The sequence below is a fragment of the Calypte anna genome, chromosome 20, assembly GCF_003957555.1.
Source record: "Calypte anna isolate BGI_N300 chromosome 20, bCalAnn1_v1.p, whole genome shotgun sequence".
NCBI classification, from domain to species: Eukaryota; Metazoa; Chordata; class Aves; order Apodiformes; family Trochilidae; genus Calypte; species Calypte anna.
Window position 1 is genome coordinate 13,015,204 of NC_044265.1, and position 13,508 is coordinate 13,028,711.

Sequence of the window (13,508 nt, forward strand, 5' to 3'; positions counted from 1 at the left end):
GGACCCCACTTGGGTTGTGCAATCAGCAGAGAGAAGTTCCCATTTTGGAGAGAAATGGGAAAACTCAAGCCTGCTGCTCCTGGGAATGGAAAGTTGGGGGGATGAGGAGTTTCTGGGGCAAAGAGGGACCTGAGGCTGGGAGCAGCCCAGGAGAAACAGCAGAGGACACTGGGGTCATGTCAGTTTTTGCCCTCAAATGAGGCAAAAATCCCATCTCAGTGCCTTCTGGATCAGGAAGAAACCATGGGTTTCCTTTCTCAGGAAGAAAAAGAACTTGGCACTAAGAATCCTAAATAATTCACAAACTCCACTGACCCAGGGTCCTGTTGCCCACCCCACTTTGGGGCTAAAACCACTGAATCAGCTCCCACATCCACTTGTACTTTTCTTCCATCAACCCCAGAGACTGGGGCTCACTCCATAAATATTTAATGGGGATTTCCAGTCAGGTTTTCAACCAAGAGAGATGTCAGCTGGAGGTGTCAGGAGAAGGATGGCAGGAGCAGCATCTCCTTGAGAGCACATTTTGTGGCCTCTGGGTCAAGGCCAACAGGGCTCATCCCACGGCTTGCTGAAAACTCCTTTCCAGACCATCAGAGTGCCCTTGTCAAGCTGGGGCATTTTCACATGTCACCATCACCCTGTCCAGAGATGGGGAAGTCAACACAGCAGCTGCCCCTGGTGGCTCTGGTGACAAGAAAGTGAAGGATGTGACATTGCAGGGATGAACGGGAGGACAAGAGGCTGCTGGATCCCCAAGGCAGCATCTGCTTATGATTCTGCTGGAAAATAAGCCATGGAGGTGTTAAAGAAAACAAGAAGGACCTTCTCAAGCTGTCCCAAAACTGTGTCTTAGGACTGGAAGGAAAGGGGGACAAGGGTTTGCAATTGGTCTCAGCTGAGGTGCTGTAAAAGTGGCTGGTGCTTACTGGGAAATAAAGGCAGAGATATCCATGATTTTTTTCAGCCATTATGAGACCAATAGTTTCACAGTTTTCCTCTTAAAATAGAAAACAAACTGGAAAAACCTTCTTTCAACGTGCACAAAACTCATCCTCAGAAACAGCTGCTCAGCAGAGCTCGTTCTGGTGTCCACGAGATTGAGGCAATCAGAAAATTTTCCAACCCTAAGTAATAAAAAAAAAAAAAAAATAATAAAAAGAATAAAAATAGGCCTGAAAATTCTGGCTCAGCTCCCTGGTCCAGCTCTGTTTGCTTCCATCCAGAGCTGAGCACATCCTGGCCTGCTGAATTAATGCTCCTCTTCACTCAGGATGTCAGGAAGAAGCTGCCCTTGGTGCAGTGGGGCAGTGCTGGGCTCTCACCTTCCCCCAAACCCACTGCAGGCTTTGCAGATTTGTTCCAAGATGGGCAGGGATGGTGCAAGCACCAAGAGGACTTCACAGCCAAAGGATGCAAGAAACAACAATTTTCTCAAGAAAAAACCAGCAGAACAGAGGACAAGAGCCCTGCTTTCTCCAGCCAGGATGACAACTCCAGGGCTCCCACTGATGAAGGTCTCAGGGCTGAAGAACTCAGCAGCTCTGAAGGATTCAGGGCTCCAAATGAGCTCCTTCCTTTGCCTATCACCCAAAGTCTCCCCTGTGCAATCTCTTGTGTGCACCACAGATGCTGCCATGCAAAGGTAAAGACCAACAAATAAACCCCCCAGATTTACCATTTCTGTGGTAGGATGATGGGTCTGGTAGAGAAAAACTGTTTTACTGAAGCAATTATTAAAAATGGGTGCAAACCCATCCATCTGCCTGACCTGAAATTACATCTGCATGCTCAGCACTACCAGAGCAGCTTGGGGAGCATCACAAGGTTTCCCCAGAACCTCAAGGCTCTGCTTTTTAGCTGAGCTTTGCTATGAAATGCTGGCTGAGGGGTCTCTGTCACCTGCCCCTGTGTGTGTGTGTGCCCAGGTGACACAGGTGCCACCAGAGATGTGGAGGAAGGACCTGGGGCATCTCATGTTTTCTCTCTCTCCTCCTGGTCCGTGTGTCACTGGTTAGCAAGGGAAGGATGTCTTGGTTAAAGGGGAGCTCAAGGAGAAGATCTGCACATCACAGGAACACACAGAGCTCATGCCACCCACCACAGGTTCTGAGGGACCAGAGGGTGCTGGGGACCCAGCAGGACCCAGAGCTGCTCCCCCATCACCCCTCCCAGCCCAGCAAAACACCAGCCTAACTCCAGAGCCAGCTCCCCCATCCAAAGAGAAGGCAAATTGGTTATTCCTGGTAGCACAGATAATGTTGAAGCACCTGGGGACAGAAAGGGGTGGCATGCTTCCAGCTAGGACATCATCAAACCCCACAGCACGAGGAGCACACAGGAGGAGTAGGAGCAGGGCCAAACACACCACAATGCCCACAGAGACAACCATGGCTTTTTTTGGAACAGCCCCAGTGATCAGGAAGAGGGTGGCAAGGAGAAGGATGCTGGAATGGGATGGGGATTTAGAGGAGTCACCATGCTGTGGTGGAGTTCCTACAAGGAGTCAATTCTCACCCTAAGCATGACTCTGTGTCTCCAGCCTAAGCTGGTTTTTAATCACTGAAAGCATTTAATCAAACTAATAAAATGTTTTAGCAGAAGAAATGGGGTGGGAGTGGCACATTCCTATTTCACTTCCAGCAACAGAAAAAAATCTGGTTCTGCAAGCAGGACAAGAGCAAAATGCACTCAGCATATTCTACTTGCAACTCCTTGATGCAATTTGCTGTAAATTAACCAAGCAAAGCAGTAAAGTGTGATTTACTAAGGCTGTAAAACTTGCATCTGGGCAAACTGGAACCAGGTTTGGAAATGGAGCACTAAATCACAGCAGCTCTACCAGCATTAATGTACCCAGGGAAGATTTAAACAGCTCTAAGAACAGAGCTTGGCTCCCAGGCTGGCAGTGCAAGCCACTTATTCCCCATCTTAAAATACTGACTTGCCTCCACCTTCAGATATCCAGCTCAGAAAATCTTCCTGAGGTTTGGAAACCTGCTCTTGTCTGCAGAACTCGAGATAATATTATTTAAAATCAATCTTCCCCAGCCCTATCCAGATCTTTTCATTTGGATTCATCCCAAAGATTGTCTCAGACTGAGAAACTGGAGCTGGTAATTGCTCGACTCTAGGTCAGTCTTGGAAAGAAGAAGCAGAAAGGAGGAGTCCTGCTGAGGTGGGGCATCCTTCTTCCCAAAAATCAGACATCCTGGATCCTCATTTCAGTGCCACCACCCCAGCAAACAGTGTTACCTGATGGGCACAGCTCCTACAGCATGGGGGGAGAGAAATGGGACAGGGAAGGATGGGGAAAAAGGGTTGGAGAGAGGAGAACAAGCAGAGGGATAGCAGAGGCAAAGGGGAAGTACAACCAGGGGAAGTTTTCTTATTAAGCAGCCTACGAATTGCAGGAGGGGTTGCAGCAAGACCATCCAGAAACCACCCTTAAAAACTTCCAGTACCCTCCCATTTCCCCTCCTGGAACTGTCATTTGGGCAGAGAGTTTCCCAGCATTGGGTACCAAGAGCTAAACTGGAGGTGCCTGGAGTCAGAGTGTGGGCAGCAGGCTGGGGACTCAGCTGTGGCTTCCCCTCATTCCTTTGGAAAAAAAAATTAATCTTCTGAGGTGTCTTTTTTTTTTTTTTTTTCAGGTTTTTTTTTTAAATGAAAAGGCTTTGCATGTTAAGAGTCCCAAACAAAGAACAAGGAGTGGACATGACACAGAGGTTCAGAGCCACATGCACTTCATACCTGGAGGCACCGTACGTTTGCGTTTGCGTGCTTTTCAAGGGTTTTCACCAAAAAAACAACCAAAAGGGATAAGAGAAAAGGGAAAAAAACCAAAAGAAAAAAACAAAAAGGAGAGGGGAGGGGAAGGTGGGATGGAGGAAAGGGGGAAAGAAACAGAATAAAGAAAATTAGCATATGAACAAGTGTACCCTGGGAGCAGATGCACTGTGACCACGAGCACAGGAGCCTGGGCTGAGCTTGCCCAAAGTCACCCTGTGGCCCTGGCACCCTTGGGGACAAGCAGGTGGCACCTGGCTCTGAAACAGCAAACAGGCACCCCAGAGCAGGGTGTATGTGGGGGCCTCTGAGAGATCTTTTAGGAGACATCCACAGCCTAGATGGCTGTGGGATCCCTGGGACATCCCAGGGATGTCTGAAGACTGAGCATGATGTGCTGGTGGCTTTTTTTTTTTCTTTTTTTCTTTTTTTTTTTTCTTTTTTCCATACCAATACATAGATGAGATCATGGTCTTGCTCTCACGACTAACAATGAAGAGCAGATGGTGTTATTTTAATTTTTTTTTCCAGCAGATCCAGGGGCTGCTGCATACCAGGTTACAACATCCATGCACACCAAGCCCTAAACACCCCGTGCAGGAGCCCCAGGTAAATTTCCCTCTTAAATTTCACACTTTGAAATAAAAAGATGAAATCTGAGCTTCTCTCAGAGGCCACCATATTTCCCCCACCCCCCAAACAAATGAGAAGAGCTCTACTGCAGTGGTTGGAGTGATGCTCCTGCAGACACAGGAGCTCCTCCAAGGCACTTGGAGGAATTTCCTCAAACCCAGCAGCCAGGTTTTGTTTTTGGAGGTGCCTTGGGAAGCCAGGTGGGAAGCCCAAGTCACAGGGCTCCTGCTGGGAGGAATAAGCAACCTCCCATGGAGCAGAAAGGGTGCTGGGGCAGCACATCACCCCTAGGCACCCAGGATGGGGACAAGGACATTGGGTTCCTCCAACCCACTTCCTAACCAGGTTGTGCTGCCACCACAGGGGCTGCCAGAGCCTGGTAGCAAAGTGGGTGGACAAGGAGAGATGGACAAGTGAGGGATGGAAGCTGCAGCCAGAACATACAGTCACTCCATTTTTATTTATTTTTTTAATTTATTTGGGTTTTTTAATAGTTTTTAAAGAATTTTAGCAGTTCACTGCCTGCATCCAAAAAAGCCTGACTGTTTTCTTGGGGACAAAGCCTTCCTGACAAACAGCTGAATCCCTGGAGGCCCCCAGGTTGTGCTCTCCCAGGTGATGTTCCCTTCACCTCTGCACAGGAGTTGGGTTTCAGGGTGAAGCTGGGAGAGCAGAAATTTGAGCCCAGGGAAGCCCAGGGTGATGCTGGTGCTGGGAGCAGCACCCAGAGCATCAACCAGAACTCCTACCACCTTTGCTCCTGATTTTTATTCAAGACAGATGGGCTCTTCATTAAACTGCAGGTTTGGGGGGGTTTGGGGGGATTGTTTTTTCTCTTTTTCCTCCCCAGAGTTTTCACTTAGCCTCTTCTGGAGCCCTTAAAGCTTAGGGGTTTTTTTTTCCATATATTTTTTCCATATCCATATTTTTTCCATAATATTTCCAAATATTCCATACTTTCCATATATTTCCCATTATATTAGGGTTGTGTTTTCTCTTTTTCCTCCCCAGAGTTTTCATTTAGCCTCTTCTGGAGCCCTTAAAGCTTAGGGTGGTTTTTTTCCATATATTTTTTTCCATATCCATATTTTTTTCCATAATACTTCCAAATATTCCATATTTTCTATATATTTCCATATATTTTCCATTATATTAGGGTTGTTTTTTCTCTTTTTCCTCCCCAGAGTTTTCATTTAGCCTCTTCTGGAGCCCTTAAAGCTTAGGGTGGTTTTTTCCATATATTTTTTTCCATATCCATATTTTTTCCATAATACTTCCAAATATTCCATATTTTCTATATATTTCCATATATTTTCCATTATATTAGGGTTGTGTTTTCTCTTTTTCCTCCCCAGAGTTTTCATTTAGCCTCCTCTGGAGCTCTTGAAGCTTAGGGGTTTTTTTTTCCATATATTTTTTTCCATATCCATATTTTTTTCCATAATATTTGCAAATATTCCATATTTTCCATATATTTCCATATATTTTCCATTATATTAGGGTTGTGTTTTCTCTTTTTCCTCCCCAGAGTTTTCATTTAGCCTTTTCTGGAGCTCTTAAAGCTTAGGGTGGTTTTTTCCATATATTTTTTTCCATATCCATATTTTTTTCCATAATACTTCCAAATATTCCATACTTTCCATATATTTCCATATATTTTCCATTATATTAGGGTTGTGTTTTCTCTTTTCCCTCCCCAGAGTTTTCACTTAGCCTTTTCTGGAGCTCTTAAAGCTTAGGGTTTTTTTTTCCCATATATTTTTTTCCATATCCATATTTTTTTCCATAATACTTCCAAATATTCCATACTTTCCATATATTTCCATATATTTTCCATTATATTAGGGTTGTGTTTTCTCTTTTTCCTCCCCAGAGTTTTCATTTAGCCTTTTCTGTAGCTCTTAAAGCTTAGGGATTTTTTTTTTCCATATCCATATTTTTTCCATAATACTTCCAAATATTCCATATTTTCCATATATTTTCCATTATATTAGGGTTGTTTTTTCTCTTTTCCTCCCAAAGTTTTCCTTTAGCCTCCTCTGGAGCTCTTAAAACTTAGGGTTGGTTTTTTTTTTCCCATATATTACCTCCCTGGGAAATACAGGATTAATTAGCAAGTAATTACCCCAGTACATCCCCACGCAAAAGGTGTCACTGTATGTCTGGCTGCCTGGAAAGTTGAGTCTTTCAAAGAGCAATAAAACCTGACCAAGTCCACTGAAACCAGCCCCCAACTTTCTGCTGTTTGCAGTGGACTTCAGCCCAGGCTCTGAGCCTCATCCTCTCCAGTAGCTGACCTCAGCCTGGGCTGTAAATGGAGAGCCAGAAAGTCAAGTACTGGAAGGGAAAGCTTTGATGGGGGGTGGGTTTAATGCTGTTGGAAAAAAAAAGAGCTTTGTTCTGTTTTGGTTGGGTTGTTGGTTCGCTTTTGGGTTTTTTTAAGCAAAAGTCTTGAAGTTGGTTCATAAATCTCCAGGGGAAAAAAAAAAATAAATTAAAAATCAGCCACACACAAGGAATGAACTCCATGAAAACTTCCTGACCCCAACAACCTGACTTCCAGTAGGTTTTTAAGATGGTTTAATTAATACACTGGCTCCTGAGTTTCAAATACAGGCTAATGCTTACCCCTAGGAAACACATCCAGATTGTCCACCTGAGGGCTAAAAACCCCCCAGAAATATGGGAAAAACCTGAAGGGATTCATACCTGCAGGGATACAACCCAGGGCTGGACCACAGCCCTGCTTTGAGCAGAAGGATGGGCACAGGGAGCCCCATCACACCCTACAGAACCCCAAGAAGCTACAGGAATATCCAACCACCACATCCAGCTCCTGTACAAACCCAAGAAAGAGCCTAAAAACACACCAGAAAGGGATGCCCTGTCCATTGCACTGCAAAGTGTCAAACCAACAGCAAAACATCCCATTTGAGCTTTTGGGGAAGCCTCTTGGCTCCAACACCCCCAACCCTGGGAGGTTGAGACAGGGGATGCAGTGGTTCCCCCCATGGCAGGGGATTCCTCTCCATGGAGCTGCAAATCCCAGGTGGGTTGTGAAATTTCCACAGCATTGCTCTAACCTGGGTTCTTTCAGCTCCAAAATAATAATAATAATAAAAAAAAAAAAATTAAAAAATAGTTGTCTGGGGATGGGGATGAGTTCCCTCTCTTTAAAGCCAAATGGGTGCTGCTGAAACACCAAAGTGCTTCATCAGCATCACCCAGCAGGGCTCCAGCACCCTTCCCTCCTCATGGCAACAAAATGTGATGGAAACATGAAATGGAAGAAGTGGGAAAATGCTCCCTGAATCCTGATTTGGTTTTCTTCTTCTTGAGAGGAAAAAAAAAAATAAAAAATAATAAAAAAGGAAAGAAGGACCCAGGGCAAAAATGCATCTGGGGATGAGGGAGGGACAGAAATTTGCTGAAAGGCAGAAGGATCATTAGAGACCAGCTGGAGCAGCAAGGAGAGCCACAGGAAGGGCACAAGGAGGGTGGCATTTACCTACAATCCAGGGCAGCTCAGGAGAGGTCTTCACACCTGGGCACGGCAACTGTCACAACACAATGCAACTAAACCAGCAGACATGGAGAAATAAAGATGAAAAGAAGAGCATGTACACACAGAGAGAACAAAACAAAACAAAACAATAAGGAAATTAAAATCGAGTCAAAAAGAAATACACACAGAAAAATAAAAAAATCAAACAACAAAAGAGAAAAACTCCAAAGGAAAAAAAAAATCCCTTAAGAGCTTTTGAACTCAATTTTTTTTCAACTGAAAAGAATAAATAAAATAAAATACGAACTAAATACCCAGGTAACAAAACTAAATATGGACACAGTGGCACCATGAAGGCAGGAGTGGAAGAGGGAGGCTGGAGAGCAGGTACCTGTACATGGGGACAGTGACCGTGCGCTCGTAGTACTGCCAGGTGGAGTGCAGGTCTGTCCTGGACAGGTTGGTGGCATAAAATCTCCAAGCTGCCTGTAAAGGAGAGACGAGGGATGGATGGTAGAGCCAAGCATCCCACTCCACCCTCACTTCCCCCAAAACACAGAGTTCTCCCTCTGGTTTCTCCGGGATGGAGCATTTTGCCTCCTCCTTGGTTTCAAGACACTCCGTGGGAGCCCAGGTGGAAGTGCTGTGGGTCCCAGGAGTTTGCTGGGTGAGGTCAGGGATGAAGAGGGTGTTGTTTGGAAGCTAAATGTGGAACTCAATGAGGGGAATGTCAAATGTCAAATGAGTCTAATTTGAAACCCCCAAGGACAGCCTTCTGCACAGGCAGCTGTTATCCCAAGGAAAATGCTCCCAATTGTAACATTCTGTCAGGATAAATATTCTCTTCTGGGAAAAAAAAAAAACAACAAAGGTTGGGTGAAAACAGGCTGTCCTAATGAATTTATCTTGCTGCACTGGGCTGGGTTTTGTTCCTCCTCTCCCCCAGCTTGCCCACCACATATGCTGTTTTCCCATGGCTGATTTCCTGGCATTTATTCCCAGACAAAACCAGTCACCAGCTGCTGTCTCACACCTCACACACACAGCCTTCATTTTTCACCTGCCTGTCTCCTACCCTACATCTAAAAGCCTACAAATCCCCCCAAAAAAGAGGATGAGGCCACCCCTAGGGGTCCCTGGACGTGCCCCTCACCTGAATCAGGCCTGCTGCCGGGTTTCTCCTCTTCTCAAAGTGTTTTTGTCGATGCTGCTCTTGAACTTTCAGAGCAAACCCTGAGCCCAAGATGCCCTGGAGAAGAAAATGAGAATATGAGGTCAGTAAAGCATTAGTTTTCACTACAAAAGTGACTTTCCCCTCCCAAGTTTTGTTCTGGCTCATATATTGGGGGAAGGATGAAGAGCTCTGGCAGCCACGCTCCCCACGAAGGGGCACAGTGCTGGTGCTCACTGGAATTGCTGTTTTTACCAAAAAACTACCTCCAGCCAGCAGCTAAAATACAATATAACCCCCGGGCTGGCACCCAGCAAATTATCCCCATAGGGGGAACTCAGATCCCTGCAATGAACGAAACCCACTGCAAGAGGGATGGGGGGAATTTGCTGAAATGGTGTAATCCCCCCTGGGAACAGCCCCTGGCTGGAAACACCAGGGTTTCCCTTCAATGGACACCAATGCAGAGCCAAGTCTAGGAGTTCCCATCCATTCCCATAGTGCCAAGCAGTGGATATTCACATGGGGTTTGTTCTTTTCTCCCCCCCTTCCTCTTTTTTTTTTTCTTTTGGGACTCAAAAGCACCAGGGCATTGGCAGGGTATAGGAGAGGAAGGAGAGGAAGGAGAGGAAGGAGAGGAAGGAGAGGAAGGAGAGGAAGGAGAGGAAGGAGAGGAAGGAGAGGAAGGAGAGGAAGGAGAGGAAGGAGAGGAAGGAGAGGAAGGAGAGGAAGGAGAGGAAGGAGAGGAAGGAGAGGAAGGAGAGGAAGGAGAGGAAGGAGAGGAAGGAGAGGAAGGAGAGGAAGGAGAGGAAGGAGAGGAAGGAGAGGAAGGAGAGGAAGGAGAGGAAGGAGAGGAAGGAGAGGAAGGAGAGGAAGGAGAGGAAGGAGAGGAAGGAGAGGAAGGAGAGGAAGGAGAGGAGGAGAGGAAGGAGAGGAAGGAGAGGAAGGAGAGGAAGGAGAGGAAGGAGAGGAAGGAGAGGAAGGAGAGGAAGGAGAGGAAGGAGAGGAAGGAGAGGAAGGAGAGGAAGGAGAGGAAGGAGAGGAAGGAGAGGAAGGAGAGGAAGGAGAGGAAGGAGAGGAAGGAGAGGAAGGAGAGGAAGGGTGGAACTGTTGCCACCTGCTCCCAGGGATGGGGACAGAGCACAGGTGAGCTCAGCACCCCCCAGCATCACCCTACAACCCCTACTTACAGCAGGGAGGGCAAAGAAGGAGACCCCAATGAGGGTGAAGGTCGCTGCCAGCAGTCGCCCGTTCCAGGTCTGGGGGTATTTGTCCCCATAGCCAATGGTGGTGAGAGTGATCTGCAGGGAGCAGAACCTTGAAACTAAAAGAACACAGCCAAAATTCCCCCTACATTAGAGGGGGACACACGAGGGGGATCAGGTGGAGGTGGAGTTTGGGTATCCCAGGAGGATCTCAGCAGTTCAGGATGGAGAGGGAATGTTTGCAAGGGGCTGTGGTGATAGGAGGAAGGGCAAGGGCTTTAAATTAGAGGAAATTTAGATTGGATTTTAGGAAAAAGGTCTTTAACCATGAGGGCAGTGGAAAAACAGCAGAGGTTGCCCAGGGAGGTGGTTGAGATATTCAAGGTGAGGTTTGAAGAGGCTCTGAGCATCCTGATCTGGTTGGGGGCTGTCCCTGCTGACTGAGCCCTTGAGAGATCCCTTCCAACCCCAATTATTCTGTGATCCTACATGGGATGGGCACCTCGGTAGGAAGCAGGGATGCCCTGACCCCTGGAACATTCTCCCTGCTCCCCACCCTGGGTTTTCACACCAGTCAGGAGGATTTTCATGCCTTCAGCTGACACAGGGAGAGAGCTGCCATCTGGTGCAGAGACGTGCAGCAGCTCAGAGCCTCCCCTGGGAGCCTTCAGCAGGAAAAAGGAGCAGGCACAGTCCCTTTTGGCATCTCAAGGAAGAAGGCAGAGCTGTTTGCATGCATAAAGAGCTGATGCTGCTTATTCCCAACCTTCCCAGCTGTGCCCAGGAGCCCCTATCCCTTCCTATTGAAACCCCAGCACATTATCCTGGCAGGGGGGTTGATGGCTGCTTCATACAACCTCAGCTCAGGATGTTTATTCCCTTCTTCAGTATCATTGCAATGCACCCAGAGAGGGCTGGCAAGTTGCTGAGTGTGTTTTGGAGAAGAGAGACTTTTTTGGAGACCAAAAAAATAAAGAAAATTAAAAAAAAATTCCTTCAAACTGCAGAAAAAGACACAAAGGACACAATGTCCCTATCCATGGATATGCTGGAAATGCTGGGTACCCCCCAAGGCTTCCAAAATGATTTAGAGAGCCCAGAACTTGTGGGACAAGTTGGTGGGACTGGGAATTGGGAATTCTTTGAGATTTCTGCCCACTAGATCCCAAAATTCCCTCTACCAACTGGAAAGCTGTCTCCATCCCACAGCCTCCATGGACAGAGCTGGCCCTGGGGACAGGAGATGCCACGGTGCTGCTGTGGCTTTGGAAACCTCAGGCTTTCAATTTGGAAGAAAATGACTTTTACAGAAATGGAAGTAGGAGCCCAAAGCTCTGTTTAATTGGACCCACTAAAAGCCCTATCAATTAGATGTCATTTGGGCAAAGTGGTTAGAAAATGCAGCCCCATGGCTACTCCTTACTGAAACAAAGTCAAGGCAACATAAAACTCACTCTATGGTCACTGAAAATCTGGCTAAAAGTTGTTTTTAGAGTTTATATTGACCATGCCAAAGATTGGACCCACTAAGATCAGACTGAGGGATGAGTTTCTCAACCTGAAATTTGATTTATTTTGCCCATCTCAACACCTACCTGTACTAAAGCCATGAGCTGGACAATGACAAAACTTGTTTATTTTAACAAAGCCCAAATTTTACTCTGAGCATCAGTTGCAAAACAGCCCAGAGCATCTCCACAGCTTGTAACAGGGGGAGAAAATCCTATTTCAAAGGTTCCCTCTGAAGGGATAAATCTGCACATGGTTCTAAGCTGTCACTTTTTCCTGGGTGTTATTTTTCTGGTTCTGCCAACCTGGGCTTTGTTTTGATTTCTCTGTCACTGCTTCTTTGCCTTTGTTGGAGCAGAGGAGCTGTTATTGGGGTTTGATCAGATCTGGGACTTTCATTACATGCTTTGTAATCGAGGCCAAACCAGCACCACAGGAGAACAATAACCCAAGGAGATTAAAACCTCATTAATTCTCTTTGTTAATCGGGTAATCCAATAATTCACACGCCTGCAGAGCAAACTAAAAGTAGTGCCCTTTCCTCCTTTGTCAGCAAAGCTGTGAGAAGGGGAGAGCTTTCAGCCCTGAAGCCTTGCTGGTGTTTAGACCCTATTAATTTTCCAACAAATTCACTCCAACGTGGTTAACAGCACATTGCCCAAGTAGCATTTTAAATAATTAAAGGGCAAAAATTGATGATCAAAGCACCCAGTAGCATGAGGTCTTTACTCAACCTGCCTCTTCTCTCCTGACAGACCTAAATCCCATGGCTGAGAGCACACAAATTCCCATTTTCCTCACTGGTCCAGCTCATTCAAGACAAAACACAACCCCCTAACATTTCTTTTTTTCCCAAGGTTGTTTTTTTGGTTTTTTTTTTAAGGAAAAAAAAAGAGCTAAATGGAGCAGCTCGAACCCATTTAATCAAAACGTTAAACTAAGCACTTCCTAAGTCGATTCCTTGCCTAAGTGATAGAAGATGGAGGGTTAATGGACATTTTATTTTAATAACCAGCAGCTGTTCTAGAATTACTTACCAGACCCCACCAGAGTGCATCTGCGTACGTATCAAAGTGCTCATTTTCTCCTTTCTCGGCCAAGTACACCAGGAAAGAGGCCAGAATGAGGCAGAGGAAGCCAATATACCAAGCAGTAATCAGCTCCTGCAGGATCATTAAGGGAGAGAAGAGAATAATTGCAGCCTTGGAGCACATCTCCAAGAGCTCAGGGACTTGGTTGCGGTGGGATCGGAATTTTCCTTGGTATTTATTTAGGTTTTGGGTGGTGCCACTTTTTGAGGTGGCCTGGTGGTGGCCCTGCCATGCATGTCCCCATCCCAAAGACTCCATGATCTAAACAGGGACAGAAAATGGAGGAGGAAAGGGAGTGTTGATAGCTGTTACTTCAAGATGTGAAACTGAGATTAAAAAAAAAAATCTCCCCAGTTGACACGGGGAAGTTGGGTTAATACTGGAATGGGAATCCTTAAATCCCTGGAGGCTCTTTTTAGGGAAAGTCCCTTCCCCAACTGAGCAGAAGCTAAAGCCAGAGTCTGAATAGAATTTCAGAAAAGTTTTAATTCAGAATTCACAGGAATAATTGGGTTTGGATGAAGTTAATTCACGGGCTGGCAAAAGAGACCCATGAATTCCCAGTTTTTACCCAGTTCTGGATAAGCCAGCTAAGCTTCTCAAAA

General features: G+C 46.1%; 1 protein-coding gene across 5 annotated transcripts in view; it reads right to left on the reverse strand.

The window, feature by feature from the left end:
• Nucleotides 1–13,508, reverse strand: part of KCNQ2 (potassium voltage-gated channel subfamily Q member 2) — a 64,432-nt gene that overhangs the window by 25,155 nt on the left and 25,769 nt on the right. For 3 of the 5 annotated variants that reach the window (XM_030463031.1, XM_030463029.1, XM_008497800.2), the window contains exons 5-9: nucleotides 12,850–12,975; nucleotides 10,289–10,399; nucleotides 9,081–9,176; nucleotides 8,319–8,413; nucleotides 3,754–3,783 (exon numbers count right to left, since the gene is read on the reverse strand). In XM_030463031.1, coding sequence (XP_030318891.1) covers nucleotides 3,754–3,783; nucleotides 8,319–8,413; nucleotides 9,081–9,176; nucleotides 10,289–10,399; nucleotides 12,850–12,975 — 458 coding nt within the window. Of the gene's footprint in view, nucleotides 1–3,753; nucleotides 3,784–7,960; nucleotides 7,999–8,304; nucleotides 8,414–9,080; nucleotides 9,177–10,288; nucleotides 10,400–12,849; nucleotides 12,976–13,508 lie in introns of those variants that run through there. The other 2 variants (XM_030463032.1, XM_030463030.1) reach the window with 2 other exon arrangements.